The 16354-nt window shown below is 35.4% G+C and overlaps 1 protein-coding gene across 2 annotated transcripts in view; it reads right to left on the bottom strand.

Moving 5' to 3' along the window:
- The window catches only part of SKAP2 (src kinase associated phosphoprotein 2), a 166384-nt gene that overhangs the window by 42358 nt on the left and 107672 nt on the right, over positions 1 to 16354 (bottom strand). For both annotated transcript variants that reach the window (XM_015095341.4, XM_060415036.1), the window contains exons 7-9: positions 14396 to 14520; positions 13457 to 13520; positions 12966 to 13100 (exon numbers count right to left, since the gene is read on the bottom strand). In XM_015095341.4, the coding sequence (XP_014950827.1) occupies positions 12966 to 13100; positions 13457 to 13520; positions 14396 to 14520 (324 nt within the window). The remainder of the gene's footprint in view (positions 1 to 12965; positions 13101 to 13456; positions 13521 to 14395; positions 14521 to 16354) is intronic.

Raw genomic sequence — 16354 nt, 5'->3', positions numbered from 1 at the left:
TCCTAGCGCTGCTAAACTAGAGATTCAAAGCACAAACTGCAGTGGTCGGGTTCCTTTGCTTTCACCCAGTGAAGGATTAATCCCGCGTGAATATTTTCTAGGGCTTTGGACCATCTGGTTTTTAATGTCTCAAGCAGTGGAGTTTCTTCTACCGCTTCCTTTCAAAAGTCTCTTTTTGTGTGTTTAAAAAAAATAAGTTTAAACGCTGGGGGAACTTGGCAATTGTTGTTAAGGTTGTTTTTTTTTCCTTGTTACCTCTTTCTAAATACTTTCATGAATATAAATTCTCCTCTTTCCCTATGACGTGAATATACTATAATCTGTCCTCCTCCAAATAAACCAAGTTACCCAACTGAATGTTTTTTAAGAGTCTGTTTACGGTCTCCCTTACCGTAATCATTTTACTTTCATTTTCAGAATGTTCTTTAGGTGGTGTTCAAACCACGTTTTGCTCCTTGAGTTTGACAGCAATGAATAAGGGGGTGGGTCTTTTCTGATATTTCTTCTACTGGCATAGACTTTGATCTTTGCTTCTCATCAGCCTCTTTTTAGTCTCTGATTACTTTTCAAAATTAGTCTTTATTGAATATTGCTAAGTCACTTCAGTCATGTCCGACTCTGTGCGACCCCATAGACAGCAGCCCACCAGGCTCCCCCGTCCCTGGGATTCTCCAGGCAAGAACACTGAAGTGGGTTGCCGTTTCCTTCTCCAATGCATGGAAGTGAAAAATGAAAGGGAAGTCGCTCAGTTGTGTCCTACTTTTAGCGACCCCATGGACTGCAGCCTTCCAGGCTCCTCTGTCCAAGGGATTTTCCAGGCAAGGCTACTGGAGTGGGGTGCCATTGTCTTCTCCATATTGAATATTAGCTATATTTTATATCTCTATTTAACAAACTCTGAGTTATATTAGTCAACACAGCACTCCCCAGTGCCAAGCACAGTGCCTGACATATAACAGCTGCTTAATTAATATCTGATGTATAAATAATTAATAATTTCTTGAAAGAATAATGACTAGCTTACGTGAAAGTTAGGGGTGTTTTTCCTCATTTCATGTTGCATTTTCTTCACCCTTTTTAGTTATTTCATTAAAAATTTAAATGATTTGAAAGCTTCAGAATACCTCCAAATTAATGCTGGGCTCCCAAGACATATTAAATAAACAAGTAGGCTAAAAATGCACATATTTTAAAGTGTCTACACATGTATATTTACATGCTTGGGGGATACTGTCTTACAGTTATGTCTTAAGCCATATAGGGAGAGATAATGTTTTATTATGAGTATAGATGACCTTCACCTTGACCCATGTAATCAAGCTAGGTTTCCAGGAAGAACTGATATGTAAGGTAATTTGTGAAAGAAAACATAAGCTGCCCAGGGAAGTGAAATGAGGTTATCTGGTGTATGAGAGAGTGTAATAGGCAATGTGAAATCGGGAGCAGGACATGTAAACAGTGGGCTGAGGAAAGGAGCTTGCTTAATTGAAGGAAAGGGTGTGGAATGGAGAAGGAAACAAGGGTAATATAAGTCACAGCTGGGACTAGAAGTGAGCAAGCTGAATCCTGACCACAGCCTTCCTCTGTCCTAGTTCAGTGACTCCTCCAGATACCCACTGAATCCAAGTAGGGGCTTGAAAGACAATTTTTAAACACTTTCCCCAAGCATCTGCCTAGTCATTAATTCTTAACTTTTGTTCTCCCATCCTTTAAGCTGCTTGTGCAACTTTCCAGATCTGACATTATTTTTGAACATGAAGCTCCTCATTTTTTCACCAGTTACTCTGGTTACCAGCTTTTTGTCCTTGTGGATGTCAGCTTTAAAAAAAAAATTCATAGTTATGATTCTGTGCTCTTTAGACTTACTTTACCTGTGGCCTTTAATGAATGAGTGCAAGCAAAGGAGAATGTCATTTCCTGGGAAGTGTCTTGCTTAAAATGACTAACCTACCATAGGGAACTGGTAACTCAAGTTGATCCTGTGGCTCACAGTAGATGATCTATCTTTAATGGCACAGAAGATGGATGATATTAGAGCTTTTCATCACTCAATGTATTATATTTCACAAGTTTATTTATTTGAGACCATGTTCACTGGAAAAGTAACGTTAGATTTTAATGAGGCTTTGGAAGATTGGTCATACTTCAAGATACCACTGATAGGATTCCAAGTACAATCACTCTTTTAGGATTCTATAGTCATTGGTGTTATTAGGAAAAGAATCATCATAGAAAAAGAATTTCTCTGACTTTAACTAGTGGACCCCTCTAACTGAAGACTACATTATTCAGGTATTATTTATTGACTTTGAATGAGGAAAACACTGGCCTAAGTACTCTGGGGGATGTCAAGAAACATGAGATTTGATCCCTGCCCTCGAGGAGTTTGTAAAGGTTAAGTTATAATGATCCATCCATTTGCTTGTTTGCCAAATAAATAATCCCATGAAAAGTAAAATATGAATATAAGATTTACAGAACAGCAGATAACAACTCTGGGTAAACTCCGGGAGTTGGTGATGGACAGGGAGGCCTGGCGTGCTGTGATCCATGGGGTCGCAAAGAGTTGGACACGACTGAGCGACTGTACTGAACTGAACTAACACAATTGTCACAGAGTTTTATGTCATTAATTTTCAAATGTATGGTGCTACAGCAATTCAGGGAAGCAGAGGTAACTTCAGGTTGAGATGGACAGAAGAGGCTTTCTGGGGAGACAGGATTTGACATGGACCTGGAATGTGGCAGGAACTAGTTAGAAACTGAACTAAGATGAAGATCTGCACCCATACAGATGAAGTATAAGAAACAAGAGGCTGGAAAAGTAGCGGATCTTTGGGAGAGTGAATAGTAAGTTGTCTGTTGAATAGGAGAGTTGGTGCAGTGTACTAGAGGCTGACCTAGAATGTTCCAGTGAGCCTGTAGAAGACCTTTGAATGTCCAGGTATGGAGCTTGGGCCTTATCTATCCTACAGGAAGTGAAGAGCTATTCAACATTTTGAAACAGTGGAAATATATGACTTTAAAAACTTCTGGAATCTGTTTTTTAAAAAATATTTTCTTCACTAAATGAAAAAAGTATTAACTAGCTTAAAAAGGAGGTTTTGAATTCTTTTACATACATTGTCTCCTAATAGCAAATGAGATATTCCTGATAAAAGTATTAATGCTCAAAAAGGTGGAGGACATGATAATACTATACTGTGTTTAGTAACATACCATTCTAAACTTATAAAAATACTGTACTGTGTCCAATAAGTAGACATAACCTTCAAGGGTATTTTAATTGTTTGTAATGGAATAACTACAAATAATTCACCTAAACAAGTTTAAAGAAAATACTATATAAAGCAATACTGTATACTGGTGTAAGGAATATACAGAATTAACAAATTAATATTTTCATTGTTTCTGATGGGGGACTACAAACGTTCTACATGTGGCTAGGAAAAATGTGGCGAAGGAAAACAGCAATACTATTTGTACTCTGGGATTGGTAGAGTATGGGGTGGGTAGATGTAGATAGATAGATGGACAGACAGATAATGTTGATAGATCTTTCTATCTATATACGTTTAGCTTTTTTGTGTTTTTTTATAGTTAAATATTCATATACCCATTTCTCTGATTAAATCACCACATATTTGAGGATGGGGTGTTCACCATCTCACTATCCACTCTGCATCTGGTAGATAATGAAATATACTAGACTAGGAGGCAGGAGACTTGGGATCCAGTTCCAGCAAGAGCTCCACAATACCACTCTGCAAATGCATTTTCTTATTCATCTATGAGAAAAGTTTTCTGCCTCATCTCAACTCCTATAATAGGGGATAAATGGGTTAATAGATAAATAGGTATAAGGAGTTGTCATTTCTTGGTAAGAATTCTAGTGAAGTTCTAAAAAAGGAGGAAAAAATCTATAGAGGACTGTTGTATTTGAAACAAAATCAAGGTCAAATTTCACTTCAGCTTAATAAACTCAAGACTGGATTTTTTCCCCCTGCTTTGTTAAAGGCCTTGCATTGCTCAACTGCAGAACCTGTGAGGCCAGATACGAAGAGTGCTTATATTTACCACTGACATTTTGTTGAACCTGTCCATACTTATTAATCATTGCTTTAAACTAAGCAGCTGAGGACTCTTAGGAAGTTGATTTTCCCAGCTGACCTATCTGCAAAAGTAGTGAAGCCTGATGCTCTCCTGCAACAGACTGTCTCTACAGATGTGTGTCCATGGAGAAATACACTTATGTGTGTATAGTTCCCTAGGCAATGGAAATATAAATAAATGAGTCTGAAAATTTGGTTGTTAAATATTCTAAAACATCAAGAATTTCTAGTAATTCTATTTAGTTCTTTAAAAAAGAAATCTGATCTTTTTAAATAGGGTCTTCTCTTGTTAAAGTTTCTATTCCTTCCTTTATTTCTTTAATATTAATAGTTTTAAATGATTCATTTTATATTCTTTGTTTTTCAAATTATTCTCTCATCTCCAGTTCACTAGGGATTAATCTTCTCACTTGTCTTATTCCTCATCGTATCCCTCCAAATATGTTTCAAAGTACCATGCCACAAGTTTTTATCTGTACTGTTTTCATTATCTTTCTGAACTATATATTTTGTAATTTCCTCTGTGATTCTCTCTTTTAACTCAAGAGCTATTCAGAAACTTATTTTTTTACCTCCAAACACAGAAGCTTGGGTATTTTAAACTGCCTTTTTAGTATCTAATTAAATTTCATTGTAGTTAAAGAACACAGTCTATATGATACAGATTCATTGAAATTTCTTGAGATTTCAACTATGAACTTATATACTATGGTCAATTTCTGTGAATATTCTATATGCACTGAAAAGAACATACATCTTTGTAGATATATAAGTCAATCAAAATATTTTTTTATTCAAATCTTCCATATAGTTACTAACTTTTTGCCTCCTTGGTCTACCAGTTTCTAAGAGTGGTAAGTTAAAATCTCCCACAGCCACTTAGGATTTGTCAAGTAATTTTTTTATTTATAGATTTCAAAGTTATGTAGTTAGAGATGCATTTAAACTTTATCTTCTTTTACTATTATTATACACTGACATTTGCAGTCCTAACATTGCTTCACTTTCACTTTTCACTTTCATGCATTGGAGAAGGAAATGGCAACCCGCTCCAGTATTCTTGCCTGGAGAATCCCAGGGATGGGGGAGCCTGGTGGGCTGCCATCTATGGGATTGCACAGGGTCAGACACAAGTGAAGCGACTTAGCAGCAGCAACACTGCTTTATGGCTTACATTCTATATTATCTGATGTTAACACTACTGTAGTAGCTTTCTTTGACTAGGATTATCTGGTATATTCACTTTCATTCCCTTACTCTGAAAATTTTACATGGTTTGTTTTAGGAATATCTTCTCTAAAAATGCTGCTTTATTTTTTTTAATTTGATATGATAATTTCTTTTAATAGATTAGTTTACTCAACCTTTTATTATAATTATTCTTGTATTTGGGTTTTTTATATTTTATAAAATATATAATTTTTTTAATTTTATATTTTCTCTTTGCTCCTTTTTTTTTTCCTGCCTTCTTCTGAATTAAAATGTTTTTCTGGGATCACCTTTTATTTAACTTCTGTTGCTTTGGGAACCCTAAGATTGTATTCCTAGGCTTCCCTAAGTAGCTCAGCTGGTAAAGAATCCACCTGCAATCCAGGAGACCCCAGTCCAATTCCTGTGTCAGGAAGATCCCCTGGAGAAAGGATAGGCTCACTCCAGTATTCCTAGGCTTCCCTGGTGGCTCAGATGGTAAAGAATCTGCCTGCAATGTGGGAGACTCAGGTTCAACCCCTGGATCAGGAAGATCCCTGGAGAAGGGAATGGCAACCCACTCCAGTATACTTGCCTAGAGAATTCCATGGACAGAGGAGCCTGGTGGCCTACAGTCCATGGGGGTCTCAAAGAGTCAGACACGACTGAGCGACTAACATACTCGCACACTTTCACTACCTCACATCTCTACCTTGCCCCAGATAATTGCAAGCTAAATTTAGTTTTAACTCATTTTAAATTAAAATATACATTCATTTAAAAATAAGAGTTAATTAACATTGCTGATACATTTTACCTATTGCTATGCTCACTGTTGTTTCCTGGACTCTCCACCTTACCTCTGTTCACTTTTATTTTGGCTGAAGTTCATAGCAAGGAGCAGAGCCAGGATTCAAATCAATGTGTGTCCTCCAAAGTCCTTGCTCAACCACAACAATTTACTTTTCACAGATACAGAGAAAGATATTCTGTGTGAATGGGGCAAGGAGTGGAGCCAGCAGATAAGAGATAGATGGAGAGGAAGAGGAGAAGTGAAGGATGCCTTGAGAGAAGGTGTCACAACAGTTTTGACACTGCTGGAAAGCAGGATTCATATACCAGAAAAGCAAAGACAACTAGCTCATGAGACTTGAATAATATATATACGTATATATACACAGGGTTTCTCTGGTGACTCAAATGGTAAACAACCTGCCTGCAATGCAGGAGACCCAGGTTCAATCCCTGAGTTGGATAGATCGCCTGGAGAAGGGAATGGCAACCCACTCCAGTATTCTTGCCTGGAGAAATTCATATAAATATGTATGTATATGATATAAATAAACATGGGGAATTAGGGTATAGTCATATGTCAAGGGGCTTGGGCTAGAATGGGAAGGTGTAGCTGCACCCATTTAAGGCCTGTGTAAGAATGCATAGGGATTTCGAGGACCTAGGTACAGTACCTGCCACAAAACAGGTGCTCAAGGATATTTATGGAAAGAAAGAAATAAAGCAAAAAGGAAAAAATGTAAACCCAAAAGGGAAGGCAGGAAAATAAAAGAATGAGAAAAGGAAGAAAGTAATGAGGAAACAAGAAGAAAATGAAAGGAAAGCAATTAAAAGAAAAGGCAGAAGAAAATGAATAAAAAGAAGGGTCTCTTTTTTTAAAATGTAAGCATTGTATATTTATAAATGGGCTAAAAAATAAAAGACAAAAGATTTGTATCAAGCTGTTAACAATGTGTACTTAGGGCAGAAGGTGAATGATTTCTACTTATTAACTTTATGCTCATCAGAAATATTTAAGGTTTTTCCAGTGAGCATATACTGTCTGTAAGCAAAGATTTAAAAGTTAAGGGAGATTTGCAGAGAATAATGAAGAACTACCTGACGCAGGGTGGTGTGACTCACCCTCAGGTGAGTGCATCTCCCTGACTCCCTCAGCACGGCTGCCTCAGTAACTCCCTGATGGCCTCCGGGAGCAGAGAACATTCTTCCTGCCATCTCAAGCCCATTAATCTCCTCAAAGTCCAGGCCCCAAAAGGGAGAGAAATCCCATTATTGGACTTCCTCTCCTCTTAAAGCCACCTGTCAAATTCCAGGTGGCCTTGGAATTGCTTAGCCCTGCATTCTCCCAAGTGGCCTGACTCCGTTCAAAAAGATGCAATCCTTTGCCCACAGGTCTTTCACTTAAGCCTCAAATGATAATAACCCTATCAGAACAGGATAAGCCAAGTGTCTATACAAGAAAGATACATATTTACAATATCAAAAAAGACTCTCCTGTCACAGACCGCAGTTCATGATAATAGAGAAAAATGCTTCCTTTTTTTTTTTAATCTTTCATGGTGTTCTCATTTTTCTAAGACTGAGAATCTTGAAGACAATTCAGTCCCTTGATGAAAACTGTTAACAGACAAGTCCAGCTGATCCCTTATAACCTAGAACCATTCTATGTAATCCTAGTTTTACCTTTATAAGAAAACCTGTGTTTTGTCCATAAAAATAAACTCATGTGAAGCATGGGTGACGGGTTTTTACAACTCATGAGACATAGATAAAAAGGTGATAAACCAAAAGCCATCTATTATACCCTTGTAACAGAGTTTTTCAACCTCGGCAGTATTGACATTTTGGGTCAGATAATTCTTTGTTGTGGAGGATGGCTGTCCTGTGCTTTGTAGGATGTTAAGAAGCATCCCTGGCACCTACCCACTAGATGCCTGTAACACACACACACACACACACACACACACACACACACACACACACACACACACACACCCTAGTTGTGGCAACCAAAAACGCCTCCAAGAATTCAATCATTAAATGCACCCATGGGGTCAAAGTCTCCCCTGGTTGAGAACCACAGATGAAGTGCCAAGTTGCAAAAATAGATTAATTTATTTCTCTACAATTAGAAATATATGTTTTGCATGCACACGGGTATTTGGGGTTTTAATATGTTTTAAAGCATCTCTTGTAATGAAAAGAATTTGTTTGCAATGCCAACGGCAAAGTAGAGAAAAGCAACATGACAGACAAAATTATATCCCAGCTTCATGCTGTATTATGAAATAGGCAACATGAAGAATCCTAAAGTCACATTTATATTCAGCAAAGATAAAAATACAATTAGATATGTGCAGTGGCCTTAATTTACGGATATTTTCCTTATATTCTATAACTTCAGATAACCCTCTCAGCAGAGTTCAGAGCTTAAACAACTACAAAATTTGACTTTAGTTATCTATCATATCATGTAACAGGACATCATATCACCATACTTTGTAATTCAGTACCATAGTTTAAGGAAAAAGAATGCCAGCAGGCTGTCTGGACTAATGATATTAAAATGCTGAATATATGTGATTCTATGAAAGTCAACTGGCATCTTTCCATTGCATTCCAAAGGAATAAGAAAAAATTGTTTGGTGAAATCAGGAATGATGTTAATACCAGAGACTCTAAGGTCCTCTATAACCTTATTAACTTGGTAATATGAGCAATAATTACTCAGCAAGAAAAGAAAGCTAAAATGTATTTGGGGGGGATAGGTTGTAATTAATTGCCTTTCATTTCATTTGCTGGCGATTCCTTCAAATTTAAATACTCAAACACTTCTTTTTTATGTATATACATTAGCTTCATGGGGAAAAATTTATAGCTGTATTTCACTTTATATTCCATTTTAGATGCAGATAGTTGGGACTGAATAAATTTAAAATGTAATTGAATGACTAAAGAATAAAAACACACTTTTCTGGCTTGGATAGTTCAATCTATCATTACAATATTAAAAAAATGAATGAAGTTTTTTTCTTAAATAGGTTAATGGGATTAGAAATTGATCTTCCTATTTTATGCTACCCTCTCTCCTCCAGTTCACTTGCCAGAAAAATTTCAAATGCAATTCCCCTGAAATCCACAGATTTTATAGGCTAACAAGCAGTTATCATTCCTGTTACTAGCTGATTCTATTGAGTCTACATCTTTAAAAGTCTTTTTGTTGTTCTGTTTCTGCAGAATGTCTTGATGTTTACAGAAAAAAAAAAAAATCTGATGACATGGTTACTAGAAGAGAAGAGCAAGCTGGGTTGATTTCTGCAGGAGCTTCCCAAGTATTGTTTTCCCCTTTCGAGATTCAAATTAAAACAAAAGCATTCTCCTATATTTCTAATGAAAAAATGAACAATAACTTCTGGAATTTGTGCTAAGCCAAATGAACTCATTACTGTCTTATGAAACAGTTTAATACACTTTGATCAAATAATAACTTTGCAAATACAGAGATGCTATTGTAATATCATCACATAGTTAATATGACTGGCCTATGCTAATAGGTACTAAGACATAAACGATGTCAAAGCATTAGGATATTTAAAGAAAAGCCAAATGTCTTTAATATTCCCCAGAAATGGCATTGTCTCAACTCTTGTCTACATATGTATAAATACCCTAAATGCAAAAAAAACTTAGAAATTTATTGTTATTCTTTTGTGAAGTTAGTTAAAATTTAATGAACAAGAAATTAAACAAAAGCTGCTGTAATAAAGTTAGAATATTCTAACTAAAAAACAATTACAATGAAACTATTTACATTCCCATAAAATTATAAACATTTTTCAAGGGATATTTTGCAATACAATTTTTAAACATGTTTTCTTATTATGATTCTTGAGAATTAAACACTGCAGGTTTATTTCATATTTTAAAAAGATACTTGAGCAAGAGTTTTACTTTCTCAAAGGACTCTATGCTTTAAAGTAACATGTTGAATGCTTAGATTTTTCTCCAAACACATTTTATGCTTCATCTTTCAACTAAGAGGATTAATTTTCAACTATATGTAATTGACAGAAAATCATGTTGAAATGGTGAAAAGAAAGTGAAAGTCGCTCAGTTGTGTCCAACTCTTTGTGACCCCATGGGCTATACAGTCCATGGAATTCTCCAGGGCAGAATGCTGGAGTGGGTAGCCTTTCCCTTCTCCAGGGGATCTTCCCAAACCAGAGACTGAACCCAGGTCTCCTGCATTGCAGGCGGATTTTTTACCAGCTGAGCCACAAGGGAAGCCCAAGAAATCTGGAGTGGGTAGCCTATCCCTTCTCCACCAGATCTTCCTGACCCAGTAATGGAACCAGGGTCTCTTTCATTGCAGGTGGATTCTTTATCAACTGAGCTATCAGGGAAGCCCATTGAAATGGTAGTATTAATTAATTCTGGGAATTTACCAGTCAGATTTCAGATATATACAGCTGTTAGTACAGAGCTGGAAAAATACTAACAGTTTGTAAGTATGCTCACTGCTTTTCCACTGTTTTAACCTCCTCTCAAAATTATATTCATAATTTACAGAAGTGAAAGCAATTAGCTTAACTCTTCTCCTGAAAGAGACAGCATTTTTGAAAGAAAAAAAAGTTACCTCCCTAGTTTTAGATATTTAATCCAACGAAAACTCTAAAGAGCCAACTTTAGGATTTTTACTAAAAAAAAAATTCCCTCTGTAATGGCTGGCTCAAGCTTGACAAACTTGAACTGTGTGGACACTGAAGCGGCTCTCAGTTACACTAGGGAAGAAAGAAGAACTAGACATTCCACAGCTGCCTACCCCAGCTTCTTCCCAGGGGTACAGCTGCAGTCTCTATCAAACTCAATCACTTTGTACAGCCACTGGGATCCCAGGCAGGGGCGTTGAATCCTAGAGCAGCTTAGATTTCTTCCAGTACCACAACAAGAAGTAAGACTACTTCAAAAGTAACCTGTTACTTCCAATGATTATGTGGCTCCAGGCCAAAAAAAAAAAAAAAAAAAAAAAGTGTGATGAAGACCATCTGCAGTGATGGAAAACAAAAGATGTCTCATATTTTTAAGATTTCAAGCTACTTACAGGTGATCTTCCTTGTTTTTTTTTTCTTGGTTTTTTAGCATGAAAATGCTATAAATATGTGTCCTTTATTCCTGACCAATTTTTTATTTGAAGTGTGGGGAGAGGATATCAACTTGAAGAAACCCAGAACTTAACTGACAGTCATTGTGGCATTTGTAATGAGACCCACTCACTGCAGAGTTTTAAAGAATGAAGTATATATGACAATAGTATCATGTTTAAAGGTCCAACAGTCTTCCATTTTACATCAGTACACATTCTCACTCGCTCTTCTGAACCTTTTAAAGACTAATATGACAGTATTAGTGATATGGTATGACTAAAAAAGAGTAGTCAGAGAATAAATATTCTTTCCTACTTGAGGACAGCTGATGCCACGGCAGATGCCATTTCCTTGGAATAAATCAGAAAGGAAGGAGCTATAAACATGTAGTTCTATTAAAATAAGAGAAATCTACAAATTACCACTGCTCACAAAATCATGCTTTTATACTAAGCATACTCTTCTAAGGTAGTAAAAGACAATACACAGATGCGTATTTTGGTAATTTTTGTAGTGTCTTGGATTTATAATCCCATTACCATCATTAATTCTTACTTGGTCAGAAAACCATTACTGTAACTCCATATAAGCATTTGCAGAATTTACCCGGTATAATAATGAAAACAATAATGATCATGTTACAGTATATTATGGGCAAGCTATGACTCAAGCACTGTGCTGAGAGCTTTTAGGTACATGACCTAGTTTACCATCATTCCCCCTCATGAAATTATCCTTATTTTATAGATGAAGAAACTGACTTTTAAGGTCACTGAGTTAGTAAATGGTATAGGCAGAACTTAAACTTTTTGACTCTGAAGTCTATGTGCTAGTTATTGAAAATCATATTTGTATATTAATTTTGAACATTTTAGGTATTTTTAAAGTTTATCCTGTTGTTAAATTGTTTGAGTTAAAGAAAAATAGCTTCTCTATATGCTATGTCAGTTAAATATCACTTATATTGCTTATAATGTCTTTTTCTTCTCCAATGGCTGATTTTTTTAATAACCAGAAAAAGGCTCATTTCAACCTAGAGAATTAGTAATGCAATAATTCCCTAAGTGTTTTCATATTCTAAGTATCTAAAGTTCCATATGCCTATCTTTCTGTTTGAGGCTATCAGACCGGCAAGTCAAATTAAGACAATTAAACCTATATTACATAACAGATACTGAGGCATATAAACACTAAATCATGCCTGAAAATGTAGAATGATAAAATATCAAGTAAGAAAACTTCAGGCCTCAAAAGGCCTTTGTTTACAGTTCAACAATATTCCTCCAAGACAATGCAACACACTACAGCAAGGAGGAATACATGAGGCAGAAGTTGTTGACATATGGGGTATGCATAGAACTTCTGGTTAATGGAAGTTCCAAGATGTATAAATAAAAAATGATGTGTGAGTTGCTGGAAAAAACTGTAAGGCAAGTCAATTTTTTAATTAAAAAATTATGTAGCATAAACAATGCTAATGAGCCAAAAGTCCCATGAGATTAGGACTGTATCTGCTTCATTTTAACATTCCATTCACTTTTCATAAATGTACATCCACTCACTTGAAACACTTCAAGCAGAACCTTTTGTAATATAGAGTTTTGAAGATTTTCTTTGTCCTCGTTTTTAATAATAGTTCACCATTTTCTTCTCAAGTTGTCAACTTGATGATACATGGCATTTTTTTTAAAGCCCTAAAATCCTTAAATGAATCACCATAAATAAATACCTGGAAGTTCTTCATAAATTTCATCATCAATTGGCAGACTCCTTGTTGGTGAACTGCTTGGGAGAGGATGATCGACATCATCGTACAGCTCTCCTCTTTCCTCATCATCCTCAGGAATAACATCAGACCCCATATCTACAAAACATGTTTCAGGAAGTAAAACTTTAAAGAATGCAAAAGTTATTTTCCAAACCTTATTACCTAAATTAATGCAGCCCTACAGAGTCACAATGTTGATATATGTTAGTTACATCCTTAACTTGAACATTTTAGAAATTGATTTATGTATAAACATGTGAATTTAAAAGTTACTAAATGGTACTTGCAGAAAAGATGCTTTTATTAATCTGAAGTCAATGGTATGTATTACCAGTCATATTCTGCCAGTCATTTCTCACAGAAGTCAATGAGCTTCTGTATATGAAACTCCAACTTATTCAGTTATTCAATACTCAAAGACTGTGACACCTTGTTCAATGGGTTGCTCTTACCTTGTAACACAAAGTTCAGCTGCTGCACCCATTCTTCAGCATCTTTGGGAGAAGCTGCAGTGAACTAAGGAAAAACAAACAATAGCAATAAAAAAATCACCACCATAATGAAAAGTATGTTGCCTCCTTTTTGTTTCTATAAGACCATTAGTAATTCTTTTCATGTCTAGTACTACTTTTCTTGCAAGGATGCTTCTTATAATGTACAGTTAATTTTGACAAATTTACGTAATTGAAGCAGAGGATGATGGATTTGAAACTCTGATCAGCAGCTGGCAGCTGTGCAGGAAAAAAAGCTGCTTCTCTTCATCAATGTCAAAGACAGAACTGATGAACAAAATTTGCCCTTGACAATTAGAAGACACCCATGAATTTCTTTAGACTGCTGGGTACAGCTTTCTTAAAAATGTTCTTGTCAGATTCCAACACATTAACTGACAACTTAATTAACTGGCTTTCAACTACAATCTCAGATATTTAAAACTTATTAAACATACATTCCATATTGATGCTAGCTGATAGCTCTTGACTTGCAGAGCTGATATGTGTCTTTACCTTCATTTTCTCCCACAACTCTAAGCAATACAATATGCATTAACACTCTGATATTTTTCTTTTGACAATTTCACTCTTTCTGCCATGTAATTCTTTTAAAAAATCACTCAGTTCCATTAAAATAGGTATAAAATGCAACATGTGAAGTAATTGATGAATTACATATTCTCCTGTTCTCTTTCAAGAAGATATCACTTGAACTAATCTGAATTTTTTTTAAAAAATTTATTTCCTCTTATATGAATCTTTAATGTTTAAAACCCTGTGTTTTATTATTATTATTAACCTGTCAGGAAGAGTTGTTTTAACAAAATGTTAATGTCTTCAAAAATGAAAACAGGAAGTCTTATCAACTTAATTTCAAGGCAACATAAAAACTCCAACCTGATAGATACGCTTATCAGGAGCAGAGATTTCAAAACAGCAATCTTTCTTTCCATCCTTCCTAAGAGTGTTATTCATCCTGACATTGTAGCCGTCTATTGCAAATTCACCTTTCTGCTGTTTGTCTGTTTAAGATGAAACAAAAGTTAGAATTTCATTTACTACAGTGAATATAAACGGCTAGTTGATTAATTTTTATATAGATTTTTTGATAAATTCTTGGAAAGAATATTTTTGGTCACACTGCTTTCATAGTATAATGCTTAAGTAACATTTCTAGCTATCGCTTTTAATTCTAGAGGTATTTGGAATGGTTGAGTTTAAAAAGGACTTCTTAGGGAACGAGAAGATGATGTCTATAGATGGTGGTCTTATTCAGAAGGAAGCAAGCAAATATGACAATTTCATGTAGGGAAAATCCAAGATTGGAACTCAGAACTTGCTAGACAAGCCCACTTCAAATCCATGGCTCTTCCAGGTTTAGTACACCAGTGGGAAAACTTGTCTAGTTGAAAACCTGCTGGGCTTTTATTTACTATTAACTCTTTTCATCACCACCCTCCAATTCCCCCCACCTCCAAAAGCTTCTAAAACACAACTTTTCTGTTTTAGAAAAACCCCCTAAATTGGAACAAATCAAATTCTAATTTTAAAAAGCAAAGCAAAACAAGACTACTAATTATAAAGAAGATGTGAGGGAAACAAATATTTGAATGGAGAGGAGTGATAAAGCAAGTACAGAAGCATTTCTTACCAAAACAAAAGTAGGTTTCATAACCAGTCAGTGAACAGTTAAACTAGTAAAACACATTTGAATCCCATATGGTGAAAAGTCAAAACAAAAGATGACTTCAGTTTTAGCCAGATATTACCATAAAGACAAATAAAGTAGGAATACAACAAAGGATTTAATGCTGAAACTGAAATTAGTCACCTTTCCCACTTTATCCAGTTATATGATTTTGAGAGAAAAGAGGCACTGCTATAGGATTACTTTCTAGGGTAGCGTACAATATTAAAATTCTGAATAAGAACAACTGAACTTTCACTGAGCTCAGGGGAAATAGAGAAATACTCTCGTATCATACAGTACAGGGCTCTCTCAGCTTAGGGCACCAGTAAAATATTATCTCCTTTTGTTACGTATACTAATGTAATGCCTGAAGTAAGAAGCATTTTCAAAAGGTCACTGAGATCATATCTTGTTCAAAACATCAAAGGAAAAAAAGTAGTAACTCCTGACTTAAATCTGCACATTCTAATCATATTCATCACAGTTTACATCTCTTTAGATAATTGAAAAGCAATTCAAATTCAAAAATTTGAAGTTTACTTTGTAGAAAAAGTCTACATTAAACTCTGTGAAGTGAAAACTATAAAAATCAGAGTAAGAATTTCCCAAAGCATGTTTTATTGGATATTAACAGGTTTCTATGACCCAATAAGTTTAGGAAATGCTGAATTAAACAAAGTTATACAGGTTTTGTTAGTCCAGGCATTCTTGAGGCCCTTAATATACTTATATACTGATCAAATTTCTGTGAGAAAATTTAGTATGCAGCATTCCCAAAATTATTTATCAATGGAACCCTTTTTGCACAGAGTATTTTATGGAACCAATACTCCCAGAACATAATTTGCAAAATGCCTAACTAGAAAAATATTGGGGAAAGAGTATTAAAATAATAATTATTGGTTAAGTACTGTTGGTTCTGAAATTCTCAAAGAAAAATTAATCATTTATTCATTCATTCAACAAATGTATACTGAGCACTTAAAACAAGTAAGGTAGCATTACAAGCATGGTGAGACAAAAGCCAGCAACACTGTACCAGACCTTTCCCACCTTCCCACTGAAACACACACACCCAACACTTTCCCATACACCAGATACAAATATAAGTGCTCAAGGAATATTAGTCAATGATCCACCACAATGAAAAAGGATTTACTTTTCGC

The sequence above is a fragment of the Ovis aries genome, chromosome 4, assembly GCF_016772045.2.
Source record: "Ovis aries strain OAR_USU_Benz2616 breed Rambouillet chromosome 4, ARS-UI_Ramb_v3.0, whole genome shotgun sequence".
In the NCBI taxonomy this organism is placed as follows: Eukaryota; Metazoa; Chordata; class Mammalia; order Artiodactyla; family Bovidae; genus Ovis; species Ovis aries.
This window is presented reverse-complemented; position numbering and strand designations above follow the sequence as displayed.